The following is a 25,747-nucleotide window of genomic DNA, read 5'->3' as shown; positions in this document are numbered from 1 at the left end:
TACATATCCTAAAATGCACCGTTGTAAATGTACAATTCAGCAACTTTTAGTCAGTTTCTAGAGCTGTGCAGCTATTGCACAATCCAGTTTTAGAACATTTTGATAGCCACCATCCCTTCCCCCTGCCAGAGTCTCTCAAGCCTGTTAGCAGTCAAACCCTGCTGCCACTTTCATCCCCAGAAAACCACTGATCTGCTTTCTGACCCTATAAATTTGCCTTTCCTGGACAGTTCATATGCGTAGCATCATTCAATATATAATCCTTTGCATCTGACATCTTCCACTTACCATGTTTTTGAGGTTCCCGCATGTTGTAATATCAGTACTTTGTATCTTTTTACCGCTGAATAGTATTCCATTACATATTTTACTTATCCATTAACAAACTGATGGACCTTTAAGTTATTTCCATTCTGGCTGTTATGAATAATGCTGCTATAAGTCTACCCAGGCAATAGAAATAAGAGCAAAAATTAACAAATGGGACCTAATTAAACTTACAAAGTCTTGCACAGTAAAGGAACATAAATAAAATGAAAAGACAGCCTACAGAATGGGAGAAAATATTTGCAAATGATGCAACCGACAAGGGCTTAATTTCCAGAATATATAAACAGCTCATACAACTCAATAACAACAAAAAAAGCAACTCAATCCAAAAATGGGTAGAAGACCTAAACAACCTAAAAAAAACATTTCTCCGATGAACACATACAAATGCAAATCAAAATTACGATGAGGTATCACCTCACACCAGTCAGAATGGCCACCATTGAAGAGTCTACAAACAATAAATGCTCCAGACAGTGTGGAGAAAAGGGAACCCTCCTACACTGCTGGTGGGTATGTAGTTGGTGCAGCCATTATGGAAAACAGTATAGAGATTCCTTAAAAAACTAAAAATAGTCTTACCATCTGATCTAGAAATCTATCCCACTCCCAGGCATATATCCAGAGGGAACTCTAATTTGAAAAGATACATGCACCGCAATGTTCATAGCAGCACTGTTTACAATAGTCAAGACACAGAAGCAACCTAAATATCCATTGACAGATGACTAGATAAAGAAGTAATGGTATATTTATTCAATGGAATACTACTCAGCCATAAAAAAGAATAAAATAATGCCATTTGCAGCAACATGGATGGACCTGGAGATTGTCCTTCTAAGTGAAGTAAGCCAGAAAGAGAAGGAAAAATACCGTATGATATTACTTATATGTGGAATCTAAAAAAAAAGGGACGCAAATAAACTTATTTACAAAACAGAGACAGACTCACAGACATAGAAGACAAACCAGTGGTTACCAGGGGGAAGGGAATAAGGAAGGATAAACTGGGAATTTGGGATTTGCAGATATTAACTATTATATATAAAACTGATAAACAACAAGGTTCTACTATATAGCACAGGGAATTATATTCAGTACCTTGTAATGGCCTATAATGAAATGAAAAGAATATGAAAAGGAAAATATGTGTGTAAATGAATCACTGTGGTGTATACCAGAAATTAACACAACATTGTAAACTGACTGTACTTCAATAAAAAAATTAATAATACTGCTATGGACAATTGCATACAAATCTTTGTAGGGACATATATTTTCATTTTTCTTGGATAGATTCCAAGGAGTGGAATTGCTAAGTCATATGGTAAGTTTATGCTTGACTTTTGAGAAATGGCCAAATTGCTTTCCAAAACAGCTGCACCATTTGCATTCGCACCAGCAGCGTATGAGCGTTCCAGTTTTTCCGTATCTTTTCAGTCACTTGTTACCCGTCTTTTTGATTATAGCCATCTGAGTGGGTTTGAAGTGGTATCTCACTGTGGTTTTAATTTGTATATACCTGCTGATTAATGATATTGAGCATCTTTTTATTTGCTTTTTGGCCACTTTTATATCTTCTTTAGTGAACTGTCTATTTAAGACTTGTCCATCTAAAAAATCAGATTATCTTCCTGTTGAGTTGTAACAATTCTTTATCCTTGATACAAGTTCTTTATCAAATATATGATCTCCATGTATTTTCTCCTTGTCTGTGGCTTGTTTTTTCATTTTCATAATGGTATCTTTTGAAATATAGAAGTTTTTAATTTTAATCAAGTCTAGTTTACTACTTTTCTCCTTTTTGGCTCATGCTTGTAGAGTTGTGTCTAAGAACTCTGCATAACCCAAGGTCATAAGAATTTCTTCCTGTGTTTTCTTCCAGAAGTTTTATGGTTTTAGCTCTTATATCTAGGTTATATTCTCCATTTTGAATTGTTTTTGTGTGTATATTATAAAGGTCTAAGTTTTTTTTTTTTTCATGTGGATATCCAGTTGTCTCAGCCACATTTGTTGAAAACACTTTCCCTATCGAATTATCTTGGCACCTTTGTCAAAAGTCAGTTGGCCATAAAAGTAAGGGTTTATTTCTGGACTCTCAGTTCTATCCCATAGATCTAAGTTTGTCCTTATGCCAGTACCATACTCTTTAATGATTACTGCAACTTTATGGTAAGTTTTGAAACTGGGTAGTTTAAGTCTTTTAACTTTGTTCTTTTTCAAAATTGTTTTGGCTTTGCTGAGTCCTTTGCACTTCTATGTGAATTTTAGGATCAGCTTGTCAATTTCTATCAAAAAAAAAAACAAAACCAAAAACCACCACAAAACCTTCTGGGATCTTGAGAGGGATTGCACTGACCCTATAGGTCAATTGGAGAGATTTGCCCTCTTAGCCATAGTTAATCTACTGATGCATAAATTATACAACATTCATTCTGTTGATGGGCATCTGGCTCTTTTCTTTTTCCTTTTTCATTATTATGAACAGTGCTGTGAACACTGGACGCGTCTGCTGGTGACCACGTAAAGCGTTTCTCTAGATGAACGCCTGTCCTTATGAGTGGGATTGCTTGGGTGTGGGGTGTGTCTCAGTCTGACTTGCAGACGATGCCGGCTTACTTCCCCCAGTGGCTGTGCCAGCCTGCACTGTAGGAGCAGTGGGAGTGTGAGAATCGGTGCTGGTCAGCAGCCTACCAACATTTAGTGTGAGCAGACTTTCTACTTCAATTTTTCTAATTTAGGAGGTAATAAAATTATATTTATTGTGGTTTTAATGTGCAATTCCCCAATTATAATATGATTGAGCATCTTTTCACGTGTTTGTTGGCCACTGGGATTCCTTTTTTTGTAAAATGCCTTTTGTTGATTCCTTTTGCTCATTTTTCCATTATGTTATCTGTATTTATCTTATTGATTTTTAGGATTTAAACAATATATATTCTGGGTAGTAATTGTCCTCTGATTAATTAGTCTGCTTTCTCCTTTCCTTCTTTCCCTGCTTCCTTCCCCTCCATCCATCCGTCCATCCAGTTGTCCTTTCTTAGTACTCAGCCAACAGTTATCTTTTCAATTTATCCATTTGCTGTGGTTCAGTTTTTTTTTTTAAATTCCAGCTTAATTTCAGAAACTGCTAGTGTCCTTCTAGAATATTGCTAATTGGAATCAAATGAAAAACACTCTTTTAGCATTTTTTTCTGCAGTGTTAGTAAGTTCGATAGCAAGTATTTCAGGCAGAGTAATGTATCAGTCACTTGCTCAGGAAATGTTTGTAACAATGGTTTTCAACCTTGAATGTATTTTAGAATCATTTGGGAGCTTTAAGAAATCCTGGTGTCCAAGCTGCACCCCTGACCAGCTTAATCAGAACGTCTGGAGTGGGACCGAGGTGCCTTTATTTTTAAAAGCTCCCCAGATGATTCCGAAGCTGAGAGCCCCTGGTTTGTAGAATATTTTTTCCTTTCAGAGTGTGATGCAGATTGTGGATCTCATGAACTCAGTGTTTCATTGAGGCAGTCACCTGGGGCCCTTGTTAAAAATTCTGATTCCCTGGTGCCTTGGTCTGTTTTTGAGCACACACCCTGGGGGTGCCTGATTTTTATTGATTTTTGGAAACAGCACCAAAGTTAAAAAAAAAACAAACAAACTGTGGAATCTTCAAAATAGTGATTTAAAATGTAACTTCAATTCATAACATTATTATGACTTTAACTTCGGATTAAAAAAATTCTGCTTCCTGTTATCTTTATAAAAATACTTGCTGTGTGACACCAGCTTGGGAGGCATGTCAACGCACAGGTGTTGGGAAGTCCCAGCTGTGTTTAATCTGAAATCCTCCTTTTAAATTCTCTCTCCTCCTCACCCCACCAGTGGGTAGTAACTCATCTCCGAGGGGCTCTGGGTAGGAACTTAAGACATGTCACATCCCTAGGAACCAAGAGCTGTTTGTTTTTCCCAAGCCCTGAAATCTCATGGGGTAAGTGTTTAAGTTGGAGCTCTCATAAAGGGCACGCGAAAAACACAAAGCAGGGTGTCAGGAAGTGGAGTTCTGTGTACATCCAAGTGCCATACTTAGTGTCAATGCCGTTCTTTCAACAGCGTACATTCCACTCACCTCCAGCCCCCAAATAACACTTGGACTGTAAGAAGATGTTTCACAAATTGGATGCTTGTTTACTTTTAGTCATGTGATGCCAAGGAGAAACTTGATGAATCTAATAATTTAGACATAGGTTAACAACATACTAAAAAACGCATGTCAGCTGACATCTTGATGTGATGAACTTTCTAGCCATTCTCTGCATGTTGGAAGTGCATCCGTTTAGAAAGGGCCCCCCTTTCTAAATGTCCGAATGGTTTGTTTTGATGTGACATTTTTTCTGTCTGAGAGAATGATAAAATACGGCAAGGTTATCCAGTTCCTTATCCTGACTTTTGAATTTGTAAAGACTTCAGGGCATTACTTCTAATTCTTCAAAGTAGAGAGAGATTTTTGTTTCTGATTATATTAGATGACTTCATCTGGGGTTCTGGGGGCCGTGTTGTGTAGCTACAGTCTTCTGTTATGAGTCCTGAACGTGCTGATGGCCCTCTGGTGTGAGTGATAGCTGAGGCATTGAGCAATTCCCTGCAAAGCCAAAGTGTTCCCAGCGTTGCAGAGTTGAGTTCCAGAGAAACATGCACTCTTTGAAGCTTGTCATGTTTCCTTTTAGAAGGAAAAGTGATGCTAGTTTAAGAAATCCTAGAGATTTACTATCAGGGTCATCTCATAGAAAAAAAACATTTAAGAATGAAGACCATTCTCTATCATGAAAAAGTCCACAAACAATAAATGCTGAAAAGAGTGTGGAGAAAAGGAAACCCTCCTACACTGCTGGTGGGAATGTAGTTTGGTGCAGCCATTATGGAAAACAGTATGGAGATTCCTCAAAAAACTGAAAACAGCCTTACCATATGATCCAGCAGTCCCACTCCTGGGCATATATCTGGAGAAAAATATAATTGGAAAAGACACATGCACCCCAATGTTCATAGCAGCACTATATATACAAGGCATGGAAGCAACCTAAATGTCCATTAATAGATGACTGGGTAAGGAAGTTGTAGTATATTTATACAATAGAATACTACTCAACCATAAAAAAGAATAAAATGATACCATTTGCAGCAACATGGATAGACCTGGAGATTGTCATTCTAAGTGAAGTAAGCCAGAAAGAAAAAGAAAAATACCATATAATATCACTTATATGTGGAATCTAAAAAAGAGAAAAAAGGACACTAATGAACTCATCTACAAAACAGAAACAGACTTACAGACATAGTAAACAATCTTACGGTTATGGGGGAAAGGGGTGGGAAGGGATAAATTTGGGAGCTTGAGATTTGCAAATGTTAGCCACTATGTAAAAAAATAGTTTAAAAAACCCCCAGATTTCTCCTGTATAGCACAGGGAACTATGTTCAATATCTTGTAATAACCTTTAATGAAAAAGAATATGAATATATGTATGTATATGCATGACCAGGACATTGTGCTGTACACCAGAAACTGACACATTGTAACTGACTGTACATTTCAATAATAATAAAGAAAAAGAGTGAAGACCATTCTGAAATAAACCAGAGGAAGCCACGCTGAAAAGATGGAGTCATCCACAAGGACACAGGTTGACTTCCCTCAGTGACCGAGTGCTGATCCTAGTTCAGACCCTCCTGGATAAGATTCCTCAGCCGTGGGTTTCTTGGAGGGAGGTGATAGTGTCTTTCCTTAAGAGGCTTGCCGCGAGCAGAGTCAACTCTCTTTGTCAAAAGCACAGCGATTTTGCTTATCAAATGATTATCTCTAGTGACTAGCCCTGGGCTTGGCACATGATAAGTACTTGAACTTGTTTGTAGAAACTCTTAGTTTTCCAGGCCTGGAGTGTTCCAACCAAGTCGGACATGACAATGAATTTCCTTTTCTCTGCTCTTTTTCTAGTGTTCAAAGCTTCTTTCGGACACAAGCGTTATTCAGTTCTACCCAAGCAAATTTGTCCTCATCACCGACATACTTGACACATTTGGTAAGTACTAGTCATATTCACCTTAGATCTAAGAAGTACGATTGTTTTGCCGGAAGTTGGATGGTAGCGTTGCTTTAAGTTAGGTTCCGTTGTGGTTTAAGTTATTAGGTAAATCATGAGGGAGACCAAAGCCCCCACCCCGACTCTTGCTCTCCTGCTCGTTAACAAGGGTGCTGTTTTTGAAAGAATCTTAAATTATGTGTTTTCTAACCTTCTCATAGGCTGGTAAGGAGAGTGAATGAAGCAAGGCGGCCTGGGGGGTGGGACTCATCCACTCATCCTCCCCAGACTAGCTCTGGTCCATCGCCAGCTTCCTCGTGGCATCTGGAACTCACTTTGTTCAGAACTGAACCCAGCACCTTCCCAGCCCTTCCCCACCCGCATGGGGTTTCTGTCTCAGCACCACGTACCCTGTGGCCTGCGCTGGAAATCTGAGAGTCTTCTCCCCTACGCCCCGTGTCTAGTCCATCACCAGGTTCTTCAGTTCATTCTCCTCAGTCTCTTCCCAGTGTGTCCATTTTTCTGTCCTCACGGTTAAAACTTTAGTCCAGTCCACAGTCCTCTGGCCCCTGGATGATGGCTACAGCTCCTGTGAGGTCTTCCTGCATCATTGTGGCTGTACCTCGTCCCATGCTCCACCCCTGAAGCTGAATGATCTTTGGGAGCCCAGCAGAGAGGTCTAGACTGAAGAGAAAACCTGGAGCCCCTTGAAGAAACGAGGTCTCCCTGCTGCTTGGTGATGGTCAGTTATGCTATTAGCGGTTTTCCCAAATCATGCAGCCTCTAGGCTGAACGTATGTTCAGCAGTGAGGTGCCCCACAAGAACTAGGAAACAGAGTCTTCTGAGAACTGAACCCACAGGAGATCAGATCAGACATATGCTGTCTTGCCAAGGAAAGACCAGTGGGTTCCCAACTTGGCAAGTCTTGTCTGTAGCGCATTGAAAGATCTAATGTGTCAGAAAACAAAGTGTCACTCAGAGAGACCCATTTATTTCTGCACAGGACATGGGGGACCTGAGTGTGTTAGAACAAGTAGTGGAAAACCTAACTCATAATAGTCTTGGAATAGCGGGGAGTATTTATTGGCTTATGTTGAAAAGTCCAGGAGTACTTTCTGGCTTCAGGTACAGCTGGATTTAGGAACTCAAACAATTTCTTCAATACCTTGGGTTTTTCTAGTACTTTTTCTTGAGTTGCCTTTATTCTCAAACTCCACAAGTTGTCCCTCAGCTTCTGTCAACTTTGCTGCTAGTAGTCCCAGGACAAGGAAAGAACTTTGTCCAAGCTTTCCAACAAAAATTCCATCTCACTGGCCTAGCTTGGATCACACGTCAGTCCCTGAGCCAGTTATGGGATCTGGGGGATGAAATGTGCAGGTTATCCAGACCTGGGTTACCCCAAAGGAAAAAGGGCAAGCTCTTGACAGGCGAAAGCAGAGCGGAAGCTAACTCGTCTAAAGGAAGAGACGTCCCAGCTAAAGATAGGACCTTTGGGTGCAGATGACCCTGAGAGGTGGCATCAGACGATGTGTCGCAGATAAAGAGACAAAATCCCTGCCTTTGTGGGCTGGTGTGCTGGGAAGAGAGGATTCACAGAACAAATAAGTAAATTGTGTGTTAGATAATGATCGGTGCTCTGGAGGGAAAAGCAGCAAACCAGGGCAGGGTGAGGGGAAATGAGGGAAGTGGGTGGGGAGGTGGGGTGGGGCGGGCTGCACTGGTAAACAGGGTGGTCAGAGGAAGCCTCTCTGAGAAGGCGATGTGTGAGCAAGCAGTTGAGGAGGTGAGGGATGAGCCTCAGGCTCTCAACATGGGGCTGGGTTAGGACCAAGAAACAGCCAGTGCAGGGACCCTGGGGTTGGAGCAGCCTGGCAGGTGTGGAGAACTGAGAGGCCAGGGTGGCTGGAGGAGGGGAGGGTGGGTGTGGGGGCGGCGGTACAGGGGCTGACACGGCCAGGAGCCTGCTGGGCTGTGTGGGCCACTGGAGGGACTTGGGCTTCGACCCTGAGGGCGTGAGGAGTCACTGGGGGTTTTAAGCAGAGAAGGCACAAGTTCTGATTTGGGTTTAAATGGGCTCCCTCTGGCTGCTGTGTTGAGACTAGACTGTAGGGTGAGGGTGGGGAGCAGGGAGCCCAGTTAGGAGGCCGATGCAGCACTTCAGGTGAAAAATGAGGGTGGCGTGAAGTCAGGGAGGTGGTCGAGATGGGAGAAGGGATCCTAGAACGACGGGTGCGTTAAGACTCTCAGAGCTGGTACCAGTCACACACCCCTGGGGCCTCGACTTGTCCTCATGCCCAGCTTGCCTTTGGGAGTGCGTACGTCAGCCAGTGAGAGAGGCCGCTGGCTGTGTCTGGTCCTCCTGACAGTTCTGTTTCTCACGGTGAGTTAACACGCTGGCCTGCTGGTTTCCCTCGCCGGCCTCCTGCACGTTCCTTTAGCAGGAGTCAGTATTCCTGAGCGAGACCAGCCCTGGGACACCGATGAGCCTGCGGGCTGGCTGGATCTAGACAGTAACCTTGTGAGAACTTGGGGCCGCCGTTCTGCCAGCCTCTGCGGCGGCAACCCAGCCCCAGGTGTTTGCCGGCCGGGAGGCGGTGGAGATGCCTGCCATCCATGCTGCATCCCAGAAATCAGCGGGGCTGGGAGTTGACAGTAACAGTGATGAACTCTCAGCGAATAATGTCCTTGGGCCTGACTCTGTTCTAAGAGCTTTAGAGATATTAAGTCACACCACTTTCATAACAGCTCCGTGAGGTAGGGTCTGTAATTATCCCCATTTCACAGATGAGAAACCTGGGAAACAAGGACATAAAGCAGCTTGCCCAAGTCCCAGGGGTAGTGAGTGGCAAAGCTGGGACTCAAACTGAATTTCCTCTGCAGTCAAAGCACCTGCTTTATTTCTCTTGTGCTTGGCTCATGGGGGAAATTCTCTCCATGAAAACTACAAATGCGTGTATCTTTGACTCAGCAACTTCCCTTCTGGGATTTCATCCCAACAACCCAAGTGACCATCCATAGGGGACCAGTTAAACAATGGCACGTTTGTACGTTGGAGTACTGGGAGGCCCCCAGAAAGAGTGAGGATGTGCTGTGTTCCGATGCGGGAAGATCTCCAGGGTACCTCATCATCACATGAGAAACTCAAGATGCAGGACTGCTTCTGTTTTGTGTAAGAAAGGAGGAAAAATTAGAACACTTGATTGTATTCACTTATACTTGCCTGATGAAACTTTAGAAGGATATCCGAGAAACTCATAAAAACGGGATCCCTCAGAAACTTTATTCAGTGTCTCCCGCAGCCTTTTTGAATTTTGAACTGTGCGCATGTTCACAGCGTTCCCAGAGGTCCCCTTGTCTGGATATGTTGCTAATAGCATTCCTCAGGACCGCGAGGCGAGGCAGCAGGTGCTCGAGGACACCTTGTTACACTTTGGGCAGTTTTCACCTTTCACTCAAAAAGAGAGTGGAACTGGCCTTGCTTGGGTGGCAGCTCAGTGGTGAGGCCCATCTATGCTCCACAGGACTGTGCGCTCCTGTGTGGGGCAGATGTCTAATGGTTGTTGACAAAGCTGACCAAGGGTTGGAGCATCTTGCTGGGCGGGGCTGTGGGACCTGGCCCCAGGGAATCTGCAGCGGGCAGGCGTGGCTGCGCTTTCCTTGGGATTTTGCTGGGAGCGGTGAGCAGAGAGCTGGGCGCTCATGTCTCCCTGCCTGTGTTCCTTGCCTCTTCTCCAGGGTTGTGTGAACTTGAGCCTAGGTTTCTTCACTCATGAGATGGGCATAGCAGACCCTGCCTCTGGGGATTTCCGAAGAGAATTGAATGAGAGAATGTGTAGGAAGCACATGATGTTTTCCCTTTTCTGAGAGCTTGCTGGCAGGATCTGTGTGAACAGCTTAGGACAGTGCCTGGCACAAAGCAGGGTGCTCAGAAAATGTTAGCCGTTGTCACTGATCTATTTTAGTGTCCTTGATTTATAAGAATGAATCAAGAAAGGAACTAAATCTAGGATCAGGTTTTATTTCTTAAAATAGTTGTCCACTAACTTAACAAAAGAAAACAAATATTCACCAAATTCATTTGGCCAAAAATGATTTTCCAGTTAAAGACCCCTTAGAACATGAAGGTGAAATATACAAATTGTGTGTGTGTGTGTGTGTGTGTGTGTGTTTTAAGAAAGCTAGTTTTAGAGAGATGGCACGCTTTTAGTGGAGGAAGTAAAGGCATTTTGCTTAATACCTTTCAGTAAGCCCGGGCCACACACCCTAGGAGGTGTGGGAAGTTACGTGGTTGCACAGCGTGCCTTGCTGTGCTGGGCAATGGCCGAGGTAAACAGCATGTAGTCACAATACCAGGGGTTCTGGGGTCATCTCAGAGGAGGCCTCTCTCATCGCCAGGTGTGGCTGCCGTGGGGAGCCCTTGATTGCAGGTAACCAAACACTTCCTGCCAGGAGGACAAGGGCAGGTGGCGTTGGGAACCCGGGCTTGATCCCTGAGGCTTCCTGGGAACTTCTAAATTGAATCCATGGTTTGGAGCGGTGGTTCTCATCTTCAGCTGTGTACCTGGGGAGCTTTAAAAACACTTCCAATGGTCAAGCTGTGCCCCAGACCCTTTACATCAGAACCTCTGAGGACAGACGCAGGCATCCGCATATTTTCAAGCACCCCAGGTGCTCTGAGTGTTTGGCCAAGGTTGAGAACCCCTAGAGGGAGGAGGCAGGCTTTTGGCAGTTCCTCGAGATTCCTACACCGAAGGCGAGTTTCAGCTCAGAGACCCATGGTGCCTGCTTAAATGACTCACACTTGAGTGTGCACCAGAATTCCCCAGCAAGGCCATTCAAAATTCATATTCTTAGTCCTCACCCTCCAAAATACTCCTTTTCACTGGCTCTGAGGGGGAACCCAGGAATGTACATTTTCAGTGTGTGTCTTTTAGATGATTGTAATGTAAGTAGTCCACACTCGGAGGGGCACCTAGAGGGCTCCTCTCATCCTGGCTGGCTTCCTGCATAGAAACCTTGCATTGTGTCGTTCCTTGATGATGTCGTTTGAGCTCATGTTCTTTGACCAGCAATGATCCTCATAACTCTCCTGTCTTTTTCTACGTGTGGACAAAGTGTGTGGTTCTTTACAGCTCTGAATGGTGGGGTTGGAGGGGGAAGAATCAGCATGGGGAAATGCTTTTGACATTAAAGGTGATTTGGGAGGGCCCAGAAAATGAATAATTATAACTTTTATCCTTTGAGTATTGATAGTATTTTCCACAATACATGTGCCGAATAAATAAAACTTTTTGTGCTAGGTTAGGGGTTGGCCTGTAGTCCAAGTCCAGACTGATTGCACACTTGTTTTTATAAATAAAGTTTTATTGGGACCCAGCCACATCCATTTGTTTACATACTGTCTGTGCTGCTTCTGAGCTACAGCAGCAGAGCTGAGTAATTGCAATAGTGATTTATGACCCACGCAACCTAAAATATGTTCACCTATTCATCCAGCAAAGATGCAGCACCCACTGTATGTCGGGTACTAATCTAGGTACTGGGGATGTGTTAGTTAACAAAACAGACACAGATCTCTGCCCCTGTAGGACTTGTGTTCATAGGTGAATCTCAAATTCTGTTGCTTCCAGGCACCAGACAGATCATGTACATGATTGAAGCAGGCTGTTGATGAGAGACAGTAGGGATCAGTGGGGACTGTGGCAAACTGGGTCGTATACGCACAATTTCAGGGGCAACTACTAATCTGTTCAAGCTCATTCTTACCCTATAGGGAGGTGGGTCATTTTGGGCCCATAGTTTGTGAAGAAGCAGGAAATTTGGGGGTTTTTTCTTCCAGTTTTATTGAGATATAATGGACATACATGAGTTTAAGGTATACAGCATAATGATTTGACTTACATACATCATGAGATGATTACCACCATAAGCTCAGTGACTATCCATTATCTCATAAAGTTACAAAATTAAAGAAATAGAAAAAAAATATTTTTTCCTTGTGGTGAGAACGCTTAGGATTTATTCTCTTAACTTTCATAGATAGCGTACAGCAGTGTCAATTATGTTTATCATGTTGTACATTGCATCCCTAGTACTTACTTACCTTATAACTGGAAGTTTGTACCTTTTTGACTGCCTTCATCCAGTTTTCCCTCCTTCCACGCCCCACTTCTGGTAACCACAAATCTGCTCTCTTTTTCTGTGAGTATGTGTTAACTTGTTTATTTTTGAAGTGTAATGACCTACAACCCTATGTTAGTTCTTGTTACTCAATATAGTGATTTGATATTTTTATACATTTCAAAATGATCACCACGATAAGTCTAGTTATGATCTGTCACCGTACAAAGATACTATATAATTATTGACTCTATTCCCCACACTGTACATTTCATACCCCTGACTCATTAATTTTGCAACTGGAAGTTTGTCGGTCTTAATTTCTCTCACCTATTTCTCCTTCCCCCTTCCCCTTGGCAACCATCTGTTCTGTCTATGACTCTGTTTCTGTTTTGTTTATTCATTTTTTTGTTTTTTAGATTCTACATATAAGTGAAATCATCCGTTATTTGTCTTTCTCTGTCTGACTTATTTTACTTAGCTTAAGTGAAGGATCACTTTCCTGCCTCTTAACAGGAAGTAAAATTTTAATTTACTTTTAAAATTAAAAAACAAGAAACATGGCTTAAAATTTGTCCCACTAGGTGGCAGCATACTATCACAAGTTGAAGCTCATCTGGGCGATGCCATCTCTGTGTCCCTAATTAATAAACGTTAATTTAGTGTTTGCTCCTGAAGAGTGCGATGCTGACACCATCTGTCCTTTTCTCTCCAGGAAAGCTGGTGTACGAGCGCATCTTTTCCATGTGTGTGGATAACCGCAGCATCTTACCAGGTAATGTCATAAGCTGTTCCATGGGTTTCATTCCGCCCTCGAGTCAGGATTAAAAAGTTTCTATCAAATCAGGATTTATTGAGACCTAGTTTTTTAAATTTTTGGTATGTTAAAAGAAACACCTTTACAGATTTCTGATCATCTCAGTCTTCTGAAAACTTTTGATCTTTTAACAACCTGGCTAGGAATTTGGGCAGGTAATTTGAATCTGCAGGAATGAAAAGGTATTACAGTTAGATTCAGCTGAACTTTTATACCAACTTAAATTCTTCTGCTGCTTGACACTTTAATATTTTTCCTAAGAAGCAAACTTCTTTTAGAAAAATAACTCTATGTGTATACAAAAGAACGATGTCAAATAAATCAATAATAACAGCTGCTTTGAATCTACAATCTACTCCCAAGTGATGTTTGCGTTAAATTTACTGTCACTCAATTTTAAACTCTCAGGAGGTTATAATAGAACACCTAGATCGCAGATTTCTTCCATCAGTGTAAATAATGATGATGCGCTGGAAGCATGAAGCTCTCGGCAGCGGTGTCCTTTTCCTTTCATTCCTCCTTGCAAGTTCCTAGCACTGCTGAGAGTAAACGAGCTCATCTGCACAAGTTAGCACAACAAGCGCCTCCACCGTCAGCCCACCTCCTTCTGCTTCTAGTAACCGCACCCCCGGAGGATGAAGAGATGCTATCAGTGACAGTAACCCATAATTTGACCTCTTTTCTCTCTGTCTGCGTATGTGCGTTTATCTGTCTCCTGTCTTTTTCTTTTTTTTTGTCTTTGTCTTTCTTTTCTATCACTTTCTTTCCTTTTCTTTCTCTGTTTCTTTCCTTTCTCTTTCCTTTTCTTTCCTTCCTTCTGTCTGTTTGCATTGTTAAAATTATTTAATTTGCACAGTTCTCAGAAAGAAAGACGGATAGACAAAACTCTACAGACCTTTAGGGCTAGAAAAGCTGTTAGGAAGCATCTCGCCTCATTGTAGACGGGCAAACCCAGTGGGGAAGAGTCAGGGACTTGCCCCAGCCCTGCCACCAGCTAGTGAGAGGCTGACTCTTAGCCCTGGACCTGCGCTGTCCAGTATGGTGACCACTGGTCTCGTGGAGCCCCTGAGCACTAGAGATCTGGCCAGCCCAAACTGAGATGTGCTATGAGTATAAAAAAACAAAACACAACAAAACTGAATTTTAGAGACTTAATACAGATAAAAGACCATAAATTATCTCACTAATTTTTAAACTGATTACACGTTGAAATGATTTTTTGGGATGAATGGGGTTTTACCTTTTTGAATGTGGCTCACATGACGTTTCCACTGGGCAGAGCTGCTCTGGGCCCTCCCCTCCACCACATCACACCGGTGATGTTTCGTAACAGCTCCTCCCGTATTGTAGGCTTCTCAGGACCGGGAGGCAGGGGCCAGCCTGCGTGGAAAGGCCTTCTCTGTCAGTGGAAGGAGTTGGGAAAAATGGGTGCATTTATTTCACACTTGCCAACTTTTCTTCCTGGTGCTACACCAGCAGCAGTGAACTCAGCCCACAGGAATTAAACCCGGATAGGTGTTTCCTTTGACTATAACAGAATTAAAAAAAATTTTTTTGATATAGGTTCTACTTCTTCCTGTTGTATGTGTAATTGCTGAAAAATATTTATATTACCTGTCTGGCTCCCAGAGACATTTGAGTTTGAATCTACTGCAATGGTATTCCTTCCTCCCAATTTTCTCTAACTACACAAACAACATTTTAGGGCTAGTTAAGGAAAAAGTCCTAATAACTTTCTCCTACATAAGCTATAAAAGTTCAAAATAAAAGGCTATTTTCATATTCACTTCTAGCTCTTGTCTACATAAATTAATTAGCACACTTATCACTAAATTCTTCCCTCTGCAGATACCTATTTTTACGTTGATCAATGCAAAACCAGCTTTTGTTTTTTAAAAAATAATTTCATTTTCCCATCTTTCGGTTAAAACCTTCCTCTGCATATGTTTTCTCTGTTTCCAAGAACCTGCATATGTTTTCTCTTGTTTCCAAGAACCTGACAGAGAAAGGGGCAAACTCTTCTCAAAAATGCCAGTGGTCTTGGGGATGACTCTTAACAATAATTTTGAAGAAAGCTTTTGAAATCTAATGTGCAGAATTCTGCCTAAAGAAATTATGTATAGAGAGAATTCCAGTGGCATGTGTACTCATTCTTTCCATTTGAATCAAGTTCAGACTGTGAACTTAGTATTTGAGCCCTTTACCTGCAGGAGTTTTAACTATGGCAGAGCCCTTATGAGCTCAGGAAGGATACTGGTGTCCTTTGGGTTCATGGAAAGTACGTGCTGCTGGATGTGGTAATTTTCCCCCAACATTTTGTAATCCAGCATTATTAGTGAAGACACCATGTACTTTAAGTGATAAAACAATTTTATTTCCATCTTGGGGGAAATAATTTGGGTTTATTGTGTTGTGGTTCTCATCGTCAACTGTGGGCATTCCTGTCTTCAGTTCTTCCCCGTGGCCGACGTAGGCTGCATCTGGATGAGCAGTGTCCTCAACTGACCTGGCCTTTCAAGCACATATTAAGATGCCATGACATCCCTATAAGCACTGTTACGTAAAGAGACCTCTCACTGCCAGGGCAGAGACTTGGCAAGTGAAAGGGAGCTAGACTCGCTGGTCTCCTCCCTCCTCCTAAAATATCCACTGAAGTTCAGGGTTGAGAGAAGCAGCACTATAAAGGAAAAATAAGTGGGAACTAGATGAAAATATCTCTGCTCTCTGTGACGTCGACATCTCTTCTGAATTAATCTCCAAATTGTGAATTCGTTCTCCATGTAGCAGCCCAAGCACTAAAGTATATCCTGTCCCGTCCTGTCGTTCCTCTGCTCAGAACCCTTGAGGGAGTTTCCATCGCACTAAGTGAAACTCTCAGACTCCTCGGCAAGGCCATAACCGCATGTGACCTGGCTTGTGATGCCTGCTTCTCCCCTTCCTGCTCTCGCCGTGTTGGCTCACTTTCCTGTTCTTTGACCACACCAGAGGCCATATGTACCTCAGGACCTTTGCACTTGCTGTTTCCTCCTCCTGGAATACATTTCCTTCACCTCTAAGCTTGGCTGGCTCCTTTTTATAATTCAGGGCTCAGCTCAAATGCTGAGTATGCAGGAGCCTTCTCTGACCGTCACCCTGTCTAATGAAACTGCCTCCCCTGCCCATTACCCAGGTCACTTTGTATTCCATACTTAGTTGCATATCTTTCATAATGTTAACTGCAATTGAATATTACCGTATTTGTTTGCCTGCTTATTATTTTTCTGTGTTTATTATGTTTCTTCCCCTACTGGAATGTAAACTTCATGAGGGCACGATCTCTCTTATGTACTGTTTATCTCCCCAGAGCTGAAGATACTACCTTTGGTTCCTAAAATGTCCATGTTGAGCAATTGAAGTAAAGGGATGTAATATGTAGTTTGCTGTAACATTTTTTTCTTCCAGTTTTATTTATTTACTTTTTTCTGTAATATTTTGAAGTCCTGCATAACATAATCCTACTCTGAAATTATCCCTTGAGCAAGAAGGAAAGCCTAAATGCCTTTGGATTGTACGTGCAGATTATTGTAGGCCTTGTAGTTAGTGTGTAATCCGCAGGGCAACTTGCCTTTAGTGTGATGTCTAGCACTCTCTGGCAGCTTGAATCACTGTCCACCCTTTACTGCACCTCCGTTCCCTCAACTCAAAAGTGAGTGTTTTTATTAGATGACCTCAGAGACTTACTTTTGCTTTTGGGTCTCAAGTCACATGATTCAGTCGTATGAAGGGAAATTAACCCCACCTCTCCCTTTTCCAAAAGGCAAGATTGACAAATGAATTTGAGAATAACCCTTATCTTTTCCTGTCTGGAACTCTTGGAACTTGAAAAAGTTACTTTTAAGTGCACGGGGTTCAGGCCAGGAAAGGGAAAATGGTAATTTCCCTTCCCTTTGAAAATGGCAAGCGAATAATTCTCAAATGAATGAAGCATGCCAGAACATCCAAAAATAGAAAAATACTTGAGATTGCAATTCCAAAATATCTGCAGTTGTGATTAGTGACTGTTCTGGGCTCTTGAAATACCTAGAGTTTTATCGTTTTGCTGATTCCATAGGAATTTTGATCACCTTAATCGTGTACCACTGAGGAGCAGAAAGAAGAATCAGGGATGAAAAATGACTCACTAATGACAAGATGAGACCAACAAACTAATATTCATTTGCTGTGTTCTAAAGGAATTTAGATTGAATCCTAACTGTGTAGAGCACAGCCCGTGGTGGGATCAGGCTCCAGTCTGGAGATTATTTAGAAGAAATCATTTTCAAGTGAGAATTCAACAGTGGCCTTCTTAATATTGAGGAGGTTTTTTTGTTTGTTTGCTTTTGTTTTCTTATTTCCTTATGCTTTTCCATTTCTCATTAAGATGTATGTCATGGTTGGGCTTGGTTGTCACTGCCAGAAAACTCAGTTACAGTACAGAAGGTCAGGGCTAGCAGGGCAGCCAGCCCATGGTACCAGCAGTCCTGACTTCTGTCTTGTTCTCATGGTTCAAGATGGTTGTGGAGGTTCCAGCCATTGTATCTGCATTCCAGCCAGCAGGAAGGAAGGAGTGAAGATGAAGTTCCTTCCCTTCCAGTTAATCTCCTAAACGTTGTCCTTCTGTTTACATCCTGGGATGAGAACTTGGTCGCATGGCCACCCTGAGCCGCAAGGATGGCCATATGCCCAGCAGAAAATGAGAGTTCTATTATTAAAGAGGAAGAGAACAGATAATGGGGGCAAGTGGCAGTTTTGCCACAAGGTGACTCAAGTCTTAGTGCCATAATTGAGCTGGCAGCCTAAGTCTGGCTGGTTTCTCATCTTAGGGTCTTGATTCACCTTCAGGTCTGGTCTATGTGGTATTTAGAGCACAAACTTGGGTCACGTTTCTTGTTAGAGCTGCAGGTTCCTCAAGCATCTGGAATGCTTAATATCGTCATGGTTACTGGTAGGTAGGTCAGGAACCTCTGGATTAAATCAGAGGCAGTGTCTAAGAAAGTAGGCTGCGGAGCCAGATGGCCTGAGTTAAATTCCAGGTCTTACATCTGCTTGCTGTGTGCCCTGGGCAAGTCACTAAACTTCTCTGTGCCTCAGTCTCTGTGTCTATAAAAGAGAACAATAAAAGTACGAACCTCAGAGGGCTCTTGTGGGGATTAGGTGAGCTGACATCTGTAAAGCACTCTGAGCAGCACCTGGCACTTAAGAAACCCGTGTGTACGCTGTTACCGTCACCAATGGGTTCCTAATAATAATGATATTTGGAAGGAAAGACATAGAAGGACTTGGTGCCCCCGCTCCTTCTTCTGGTCCACCTGTAACAATTTCCTATCCCAGGACTCAAAGCGGCTGTAACAGATCCCAAGAATTAGGAAGGCTGATGGGTATTATTTTTGTATTACAGATCACTTCTCTCCAGAGAATGTAAATGACACAGCCAAAGAAACATGCTTAAATTGGTTTTTCAAGATTGCTTCCATCAGGGAACTCATTCCGAGATTGTATCCTTTTTTTTTAATCTGATGATTTTAAAGATAGGCTGCAATAGATGCACTGTTAATAGAAGCCATGTGAGGGGATGCCCTGAAATTCCTGTTGAAAATTCGGTCCCGTTACGGTTGCTTGCCTGGAAATACAGGGCCAGCCATGTTGTCCAAGAAGCCCTTGTACTTTGGCTCTCCCCAGTTTTCTGGGTTTTTTTTTTACTTTGAATATGATGCCATGTACCAGGCTTTTGTTTCCCTGAGGAACATTCCCACATTAATTCTCTCAGTTAAAGTGCTTCATCTTTATGTGTTTTCTCTGGTTCCAAGAACTTGAAAGGAACAGGGTCAAGCTTCTCTGCACAAACGCCAGTGTTGAAGAACAGAGAATTTGACTTAGACACAAATGGAATCTTAGTTCTCTGAAGTTTCATCCTTTCCCCGTAAAGCCTCCATTGGAAATGTTCAAAACCCAGCTTAAATGTCCCCGTGCAACCATGAATTGGCGTATAACATTTTCCAAATTTGATCTTAAATAAGTATAAAACCTTGAAGACCAAATATAGAAACCGCCAGCCACTAGCTAATTTAATTCTCTGGATTGTTGAGAGCTGTTGTGGCCCCCTCTCCTGGAGACACACCTCCTCCTCTTCGTGAATAGTTTTGTCTTTTCCCTACAGGGAACGGGCCGTCTGGAAAATGCCTTCCTTAACAGAATGTTTTTGTAGTTACGTGGAAGCCTCCATCCTGAAGTGTAACAAGTTCCTCTCCAAAATGTAAGGGTCCTCTTAAATGTCTAGAACGGTAACATTTCCCAAAAAACCTCTGTCTCACACACCCTGATGGCAAAAGCTGGCATTTTTTGAGGAGCTGGCGTGTAGCGGATCTGGTGTTAAGCACCTGCCATCCGTTTTCTTGTTTAATCCAAATAGCTTAGAGATAGCTTTTTTTTTTTTGTTTTTTTTGTGTGTTTCTTTCTTTGGGGGGGGGTTGGTTTGTTTGTTTTTTAATTTATTTTTAAAAGGAGTACTGGGGATTGAACCCAGGACCTTGTGCATGCTAGGCATGCACTCTACCTCTGAGCTATGCCCTCCCCAACCTTGAGATAGTGTTTTAATCTTCATTTTGTGGAAAAAACTCCAGCTGGAGAGGTTGGCTGAGTAGCTCACGGAAGATCAGGTCAACTGGATTTGAGTCCCAGCTCTGCCGTCACTAGCTGTGTGGTCTTGAGAATGTTACTTATCGTCTCTGACCCTCGGTCTCTTCTGTGAACAAGGAGCTAAGAAGGGGCCTGTGAGGGTCGCTTGAGCTGCACATAGCACGCTGAGAGAAGCCCCTGTGGGCCCTCGCTCAGTGTTTGCTGCTGCTGTCCGAGACGATGGAGAGGACAAAGATGTCAGGAGCAAAAGCCTTTGCCCCTAAGCCCTCTGCTACTCAGGGTCACCTTGGACATTGTTTTGAGGGTCATTTGCAGAGCCTGGAGAACCCAGACCTGCTCTCTGCAGAGCGGGTGAGATACTGAACGCTGCTGGATAACATCTGGAAAACAAACTCCTCGAAGCCACGGGCTGACTCACACTGCTCCAAGGAGTAGTTTGATTGGATTTAGAATGTGTACCAAATGTGTTTGATTGGGGTGGCTTGGCGGGGAGTAACATGGTGCCAAAGAGACAGTTATTTTGCCTCGTCAGTTGGGAGAGGATAATGCCTGAGGCAGTCAGAAGTCCCATGTGGCAGGAGAAATAAATGAAGCACAGTTTGCATTGATGGCAGATGCAGGTGTCGGGTGCTAGGAAGGGGCGGGGCCCAGGGCAGTAAACCAGCGCCAGGGGAATAAGGCGAAAATATTAAAGGGGTCAAACCTGTTCAGTTTTAAAAGTATAGGAGCTAGTGACTTGTCGATGGAAAATAATTGGGAGACAGAAATTGTTAAATTAGTTAAATTAATGTGACCCGAAGCAGGAAAACTGTGAAGGTTAGACGTCAGCACTGAGCAAATGGTAAAGATGAAAGAAACCGTTCAGAGAATGAATCATTTCAAGAGAGAAAGACTTGTTACGTGGCCTTAGAAAACTCAAACTTTGACCTTGGTTTGTTCCTGAAACGTGGTTCCCCCTCTACATTTAGGAAGTTTAGCTTTATCTTTAAAGATAAAAGAACAGGGGGCTCTCCCATGGGGTGTAACGCTGCTGTCTGTTTGTCTCTGACAGGGGGATTTCAGAGTGTCTGCCCCGGCTCACGTGCATGGTTCGGGGCATCGGGGACCCGCTGGTGTCGGTGTATGCCAGGGCCTACCTGTGCCGGGTAAGCCGTGTCCCTGCGCTCACACGTGCGACTGTCCCGTCTCCTTAAATGTTCACATGGGCTTCTCCTTCCCCGCCACTTCACAAGTCACTGGAAGAAGGGCTTTATTAGCTGCTAATTTTAGAGCACAGCTTGTCCACAGAAAGCAGAGCTGTAGGATTTCTTTTAAAAATTAATTTCAAAGTAGACCCACTTACTGGAAACTCTAATTAGGGGGAGTTTAAGGTCGTCTTCTTACAAGTGAACTGGTTTTCAGAATTAATTGTTTCTCCGTTCTTGCTGGGAAGGAGGCTCCCGAGGCCTTTTGGCTGATAGGCTGCTTTCTGTTGATGTGAACTTTGCTTTCCCTTTGTCTTTGAATTTGATTGTTTTACTAGTTTTTTTGGTCTCTGTATTAAAGAGTTGGCTCGGAGTGTGAGTTGGTGAGAGCTGTCTGGCTGGGACAGGCGCTCCTGGCGCCGGCGGGCATCAGGGTCTGCGTTGCCTGGCTTCGGAGGGCTGCTCTCTGGTGGGTGAGGCAGTCCTGACTGTAAATCACTCAGCCTTCCTCTCCTTTAAATATTATGAAGCTCCTACTTACAACGAGTGAGATTTTCATTTATGAAAAATGCAACCCGTGGAGAGTTCACAGCCATTTTTCTGCAGCTCACAAGGGGCCTTTGCCTCTGTGGGCTTTCAGTGGGAGTGCCCTCGCTAGTTGCATCAACACCATTCACCTTTAGAGAGGGGCTGTTGCCCCTATTCTGTAGGGCCTGAGTGAACCCCAGCCTTCCTTGAGGACAAAGCTACAGTTTTGTCCTCCCTGGCCCCTGCTAGTGAAATCAGAAGGCGAGGGCTGTAGCCTGTGATCGGCTTCTTTCACATGACTTCTAGCAAGTAACAGAGCCCTGTGGTCTCCAGTGTCACAAAACAGTCATTGTCTTCAGAGTGAGGAGCAGACATCCTTAGGAAGGACACTTTTTATAGCTCTGCTTCCTGATAACAGGGAGTAAGGAAACCAAGCAAGCAAGAAAGAGCGAGCTTTCCATTTAAGGGCACCTGCTCCCTCGTAGTAATAGAGGCCAGAGTGTTTTTGCACTGCCATCTGCTTGAAACTTGGTGTGGATTTTTCACACAGGAACATCAGGTATGTTTCCTAGAGCTTCAGCTTTGGAGTATCTTGAAGCTTGGTTGCTCCTTCCATGTGTGTTTGCTGAGGGCCTGTCACGTACAAGATGCTCCTAGATAATCCTTCGGGGGAGATGGAAGGATACCGTCACTTGCATCTTTGGGCTCTGCTGCCTTTCTGCTTGCCGCACGCAGTGCTTTCTTTGAGCTCACTTTGACATCAGTAATAGAGTAATCAAGGTTTAGAATCTTAGTGTCTTATGTCACACATTTATTAAAGAGAGATCAGAAGGAGAGGGGAAATAACCCATTCCTTGCAAACCTGTTCAGTTTTAAAAGTACAGGAGCTAGTGAAAGATAATGTTTGTTGCATTTGAAGTGCCTTTGCATGGCAGATAAAACTTTAAAACTTGGCGACAATGAGGTGAGATTACAGACCCACACCAGGAAAGCTGGTGATGACATGTGCTGTATCTGAAATTATTTGTGTCAGTTCAGGCAGTGCATCAATTCCCCTGGTTGGGTAGCTACTGAAAATCTTTTGCCATAAAAAGAGTGAGAGACAGTCTGTGCATTAATAAGGATTCCTTCAGCCGCATGTGGCAGAAACCCAGTTCACACTGCTTTGAAGTGAAAGGGGGCATCTGTTGTCTTGTGCGTCTGAAGAAGCCTGGGGTGGTGCAGATACAGCAGATCCAGGGCCTCCAAGCCGAGTCAGGGGTCATCTCCTCCCTCGTTCTCTGCTCTCCTCTGGGTGACTTCACTCTGCGGCTCTGTCTTTCCATATGGTGGAAAGGCTTCCATCCTCTCCCCTTAGGAACCCCAGTGGAAAGAGTGCCTTTTCCTCGGTAGTTCCAGGCAGAGTATCAGGGCTGATTCTCCCTGGATCCCCTTGGGTCACGTGACCTTAGCTACACCAGTCACCGTGGCCATGGGATGGGATATGCCTCCTGACCGAGCCTGGGTCATGTGCCCACGCTGCAGCTCGCAGTGGGCTGGGTCCAGCTCTACCCCAGACCCATGGTCTGAAAGGGAAGTTTGATTCTCCAAAGGCAAATCTACCTTGCTGATTCCAGAAACAGAGGGAACAAATGCCAGGCAGACAGAAACAGCAGATGGAAATCATGAGTCTAACGACCCTTGCTTCTCTAGGTAGAAATCTTTTAGACCCAAGCAGATTTCCAAGCTGCTCATTTGGCTATATGGGAAGAGATAAACAAAACACAAAGGCAGTGAGTAGGCAGGGCGTGGGGGTGGGTGGGACGGGGGGAGCTCAAAACTGTTTATTAAAGGAAAGTATGATTAACTCCTCTTCTAAGTCATGGCCCCTTCAGTTCACCTCCACTGCTTGTCTCCTGAGACTTTTTCTTTTTTTTTTTTTTTTTTTTTTTTTTTTGCTATCATGTAACAGATAATTATTGCCTTTTCTACGAAACGATTACTGGAAGGAAAGACAATAGAATCAGAACACAGTAGAAGAGGATCTGACATTTGTTGTTAGTCTTCTTTTTCTTTCTTTTTTTTGTCTCTGTGCTTGTCATTGGAAGCATCCCCAACAGCTATAGAGCTGCCCTTGGAATTTACCACCCCAGTGGATCTTGCATAATTCTTCTCAAAGGGATTCTTCACGGACTTCTAAAAAGTATCATTATCATTAATCTTCATGACCTCAGGGTAGTGGGGGAGGTGAGTGGCAGAAATCTGTCCCCCTTGGAAGAAACCAGGTCCCAGAAAGCAACTTGCTTTTGCAAAGTTGTTTTTGTGCTAAAACAGCAGTTTGGAATTGAGGTGCATCCAAGGAGCTTAGCTTAAGGAACTGATGCTTTTGCTCTGTTTCAATACTTGAACTCCCTGCCGTAGCTGAGAACTTCACTTTTCCATCCCACCCCAGGGCTCTGGCCACCTGCTGTATGATGAGCAAAGTTTTTCATCTGGAAATGTTACCATCTTTTTAAAACAATGGATGCAGGAGCCAATGGATCATAGCACTGTTCAGCTTCCTGCTTGTCTTATATAAAATTGCTTAAACTCCATCAGAATTTATGTCTACTTCTATGACTGCCCAGCAAAGGATGAATCCATATATTTTAACAGTGCAACAGTGAAGTCTCAGCTGACTCTCTTACATACCAGAATCCTTTTGCTTCATTTAGTAAGTATAGCCACATGTGTGTTTATCATTTTTTAGAGAGGAAGAGAAAGTCGTACACGTAGTCTTGAGAGTACATTTCTCCTTAGTTCTGTATTGATTTGTTCTCTTGGTCATCTGTTCAGAAATACTTCCATTACCTTTGGGAAATTGCAAGGATGATTACTGCAAATGTTGCCCTTTTTTCATTAAAAATAGCTCCTGTGGTTTTTCTTACAAAAGCAAGACTTATGCTTATTGAATAAGAAAACAGATAAGCAAAAAGAATAAAAATTAACTTTCTGGACTTCTCTCTGCTTCTGTCCATCTCTGTGTATATTGGTAATTTCCAAAAATGGCATCACACTGTGTATTATTTGCAACCGTGGTCAAGGTAATTTCATTTTGTTTGGCTGCAGGTGGGCATGGAAGTGGCCCCACATCTCAAAGAAAGCCTAAATAAGAACTTTTTTGACTTCCTCCTTACATTCAAACAGGTAAGAGAACACTGTCAGAACAGCTAATTGGTATCATAGTCACATGATCACAAATTTCATGAAACCCGGTTGGTTTTCCAAGTCAAGATTGCCTTGAAGCTCTTTAAATGTGTAAACTGTAGAAAATGACACTCACATCTGTTACAGACAATTAAAATGTGTTGATTGTACTGAACAAGCGGAGAGAATTAATATGCATGTGTTAATAGGAAGCGTCTCCTGTTGATCAGCCTTTCTTCCTAGCATCTGCTGGCTCCCTTTTTATCAGGTTACTTCTCTGCACAGCACACATTCCCAAAGCACCTCAGCTCGGAGACGTGGGAAACTTTCTGTGTGTCTTTTCTACTTTAAAAAAACCCAAGAAACCGGGCTGTTTCTCTCGGGGCCATCCAAATGCTTGCGGATATGCACAGTCTGTGAGTTACATGCGCTTCGTTTATTATGTGACTTCCCTCCTGTTCTAAGTGTTTGTTTGGTCTCCTGTAGATTCATGGGGATACGGTTCAGAACCAGCTGGTGGTCCAGGGAGTGGAACTTCCATCCTACCTCCCCTTGTACTCGCCTGCCATGGACTGGATCTTCCAGTGCATTTCCTACCACGCCCCCGAGGTAACTGCCAGGTGGCATCAGTGTGGAGTCCACACCGAGGACGGATGCCGGGGCCCCTCTCTCTCCCGTGTCGTAACGACCCCTACACCTGGGTGCCCTGTACCATAGTCAGGGCCCTTTGTAGCGGCTCACCATTGTGGCTGGTTCTGTGCTCGGCACTTTTCCTCCAGTGCCTTGTTTGGCTCTGGGAGAGAGATGCGGGGGTTCAGGGAGGCCAAATACCCGCATCAGGTCACACAGCTAGTAAGTGGTGGCACCTGGACGTAGACTCACCAAA

General features: G+C 43.3%; 1 protein-coding gene across 1 annotated transcript in view; it reads left to right on the top strand.

Moving 5' to 3' along the window:
• Positions 1 to 25,747, top strand: part of VPS35L (VPS35 endosomal protein sorting factor like) — a 109,100-nt gene that overhangs the window by 19,279 nt on the left and 64,074 nt on the right. The window contains exons 8-14 of the mRNA XM_032460944.1: positions 6,308 to 6,392; positions 13,229 to 13,288; positions 18,747 to 18,843; positions 19,554 to 19,601; positions 21,036 to 21,129; positions 24,784 to 24,861; positions 25,348 to 25,470. Of these exons, the coding sequence (XP_032316835.1) occupies positions 6,308 to 6,392; positions 13,229 to 13,288; positions 18,747 to 18,843; positions 19,554 to 19,601; positions 21,036 to 21,129; positions 24,784 to 24,861; positions 25,348 to 25,470 (585 nt within the window). The remainder of the gene's footprint in view (positions 1 to 6,307; positions 6,393 to 13,228; positions 13,289 to 18,746; positions 18,844 to 19,553; positions 19,602 to 21,035; positions 21,130 to 24,783; positions 24,862 to 25,347; positions 25,471 to 25,747) is intronic.

This window comes from Camelus ferus, chromosome 18, assembly GCF_009834535.1.
Source record: "Camelus ferus isolate YT-003-E chromosome 18, BCGSAC_Cfer_1.0, whole genome shotgun sequence".
NCBI classification, from domain to species: domain Eukaryota; kingdom Metazoa; phylum Chordata; class Mammalia; order Artiodactyla; family Camelidae; genus Camelus; species Camelus ferus.
The sequence above is the reverse complement of the archived record's forward strand: the minus strand, read 5'-3'. Positions and strand labels throughout refer to the sequence as shown.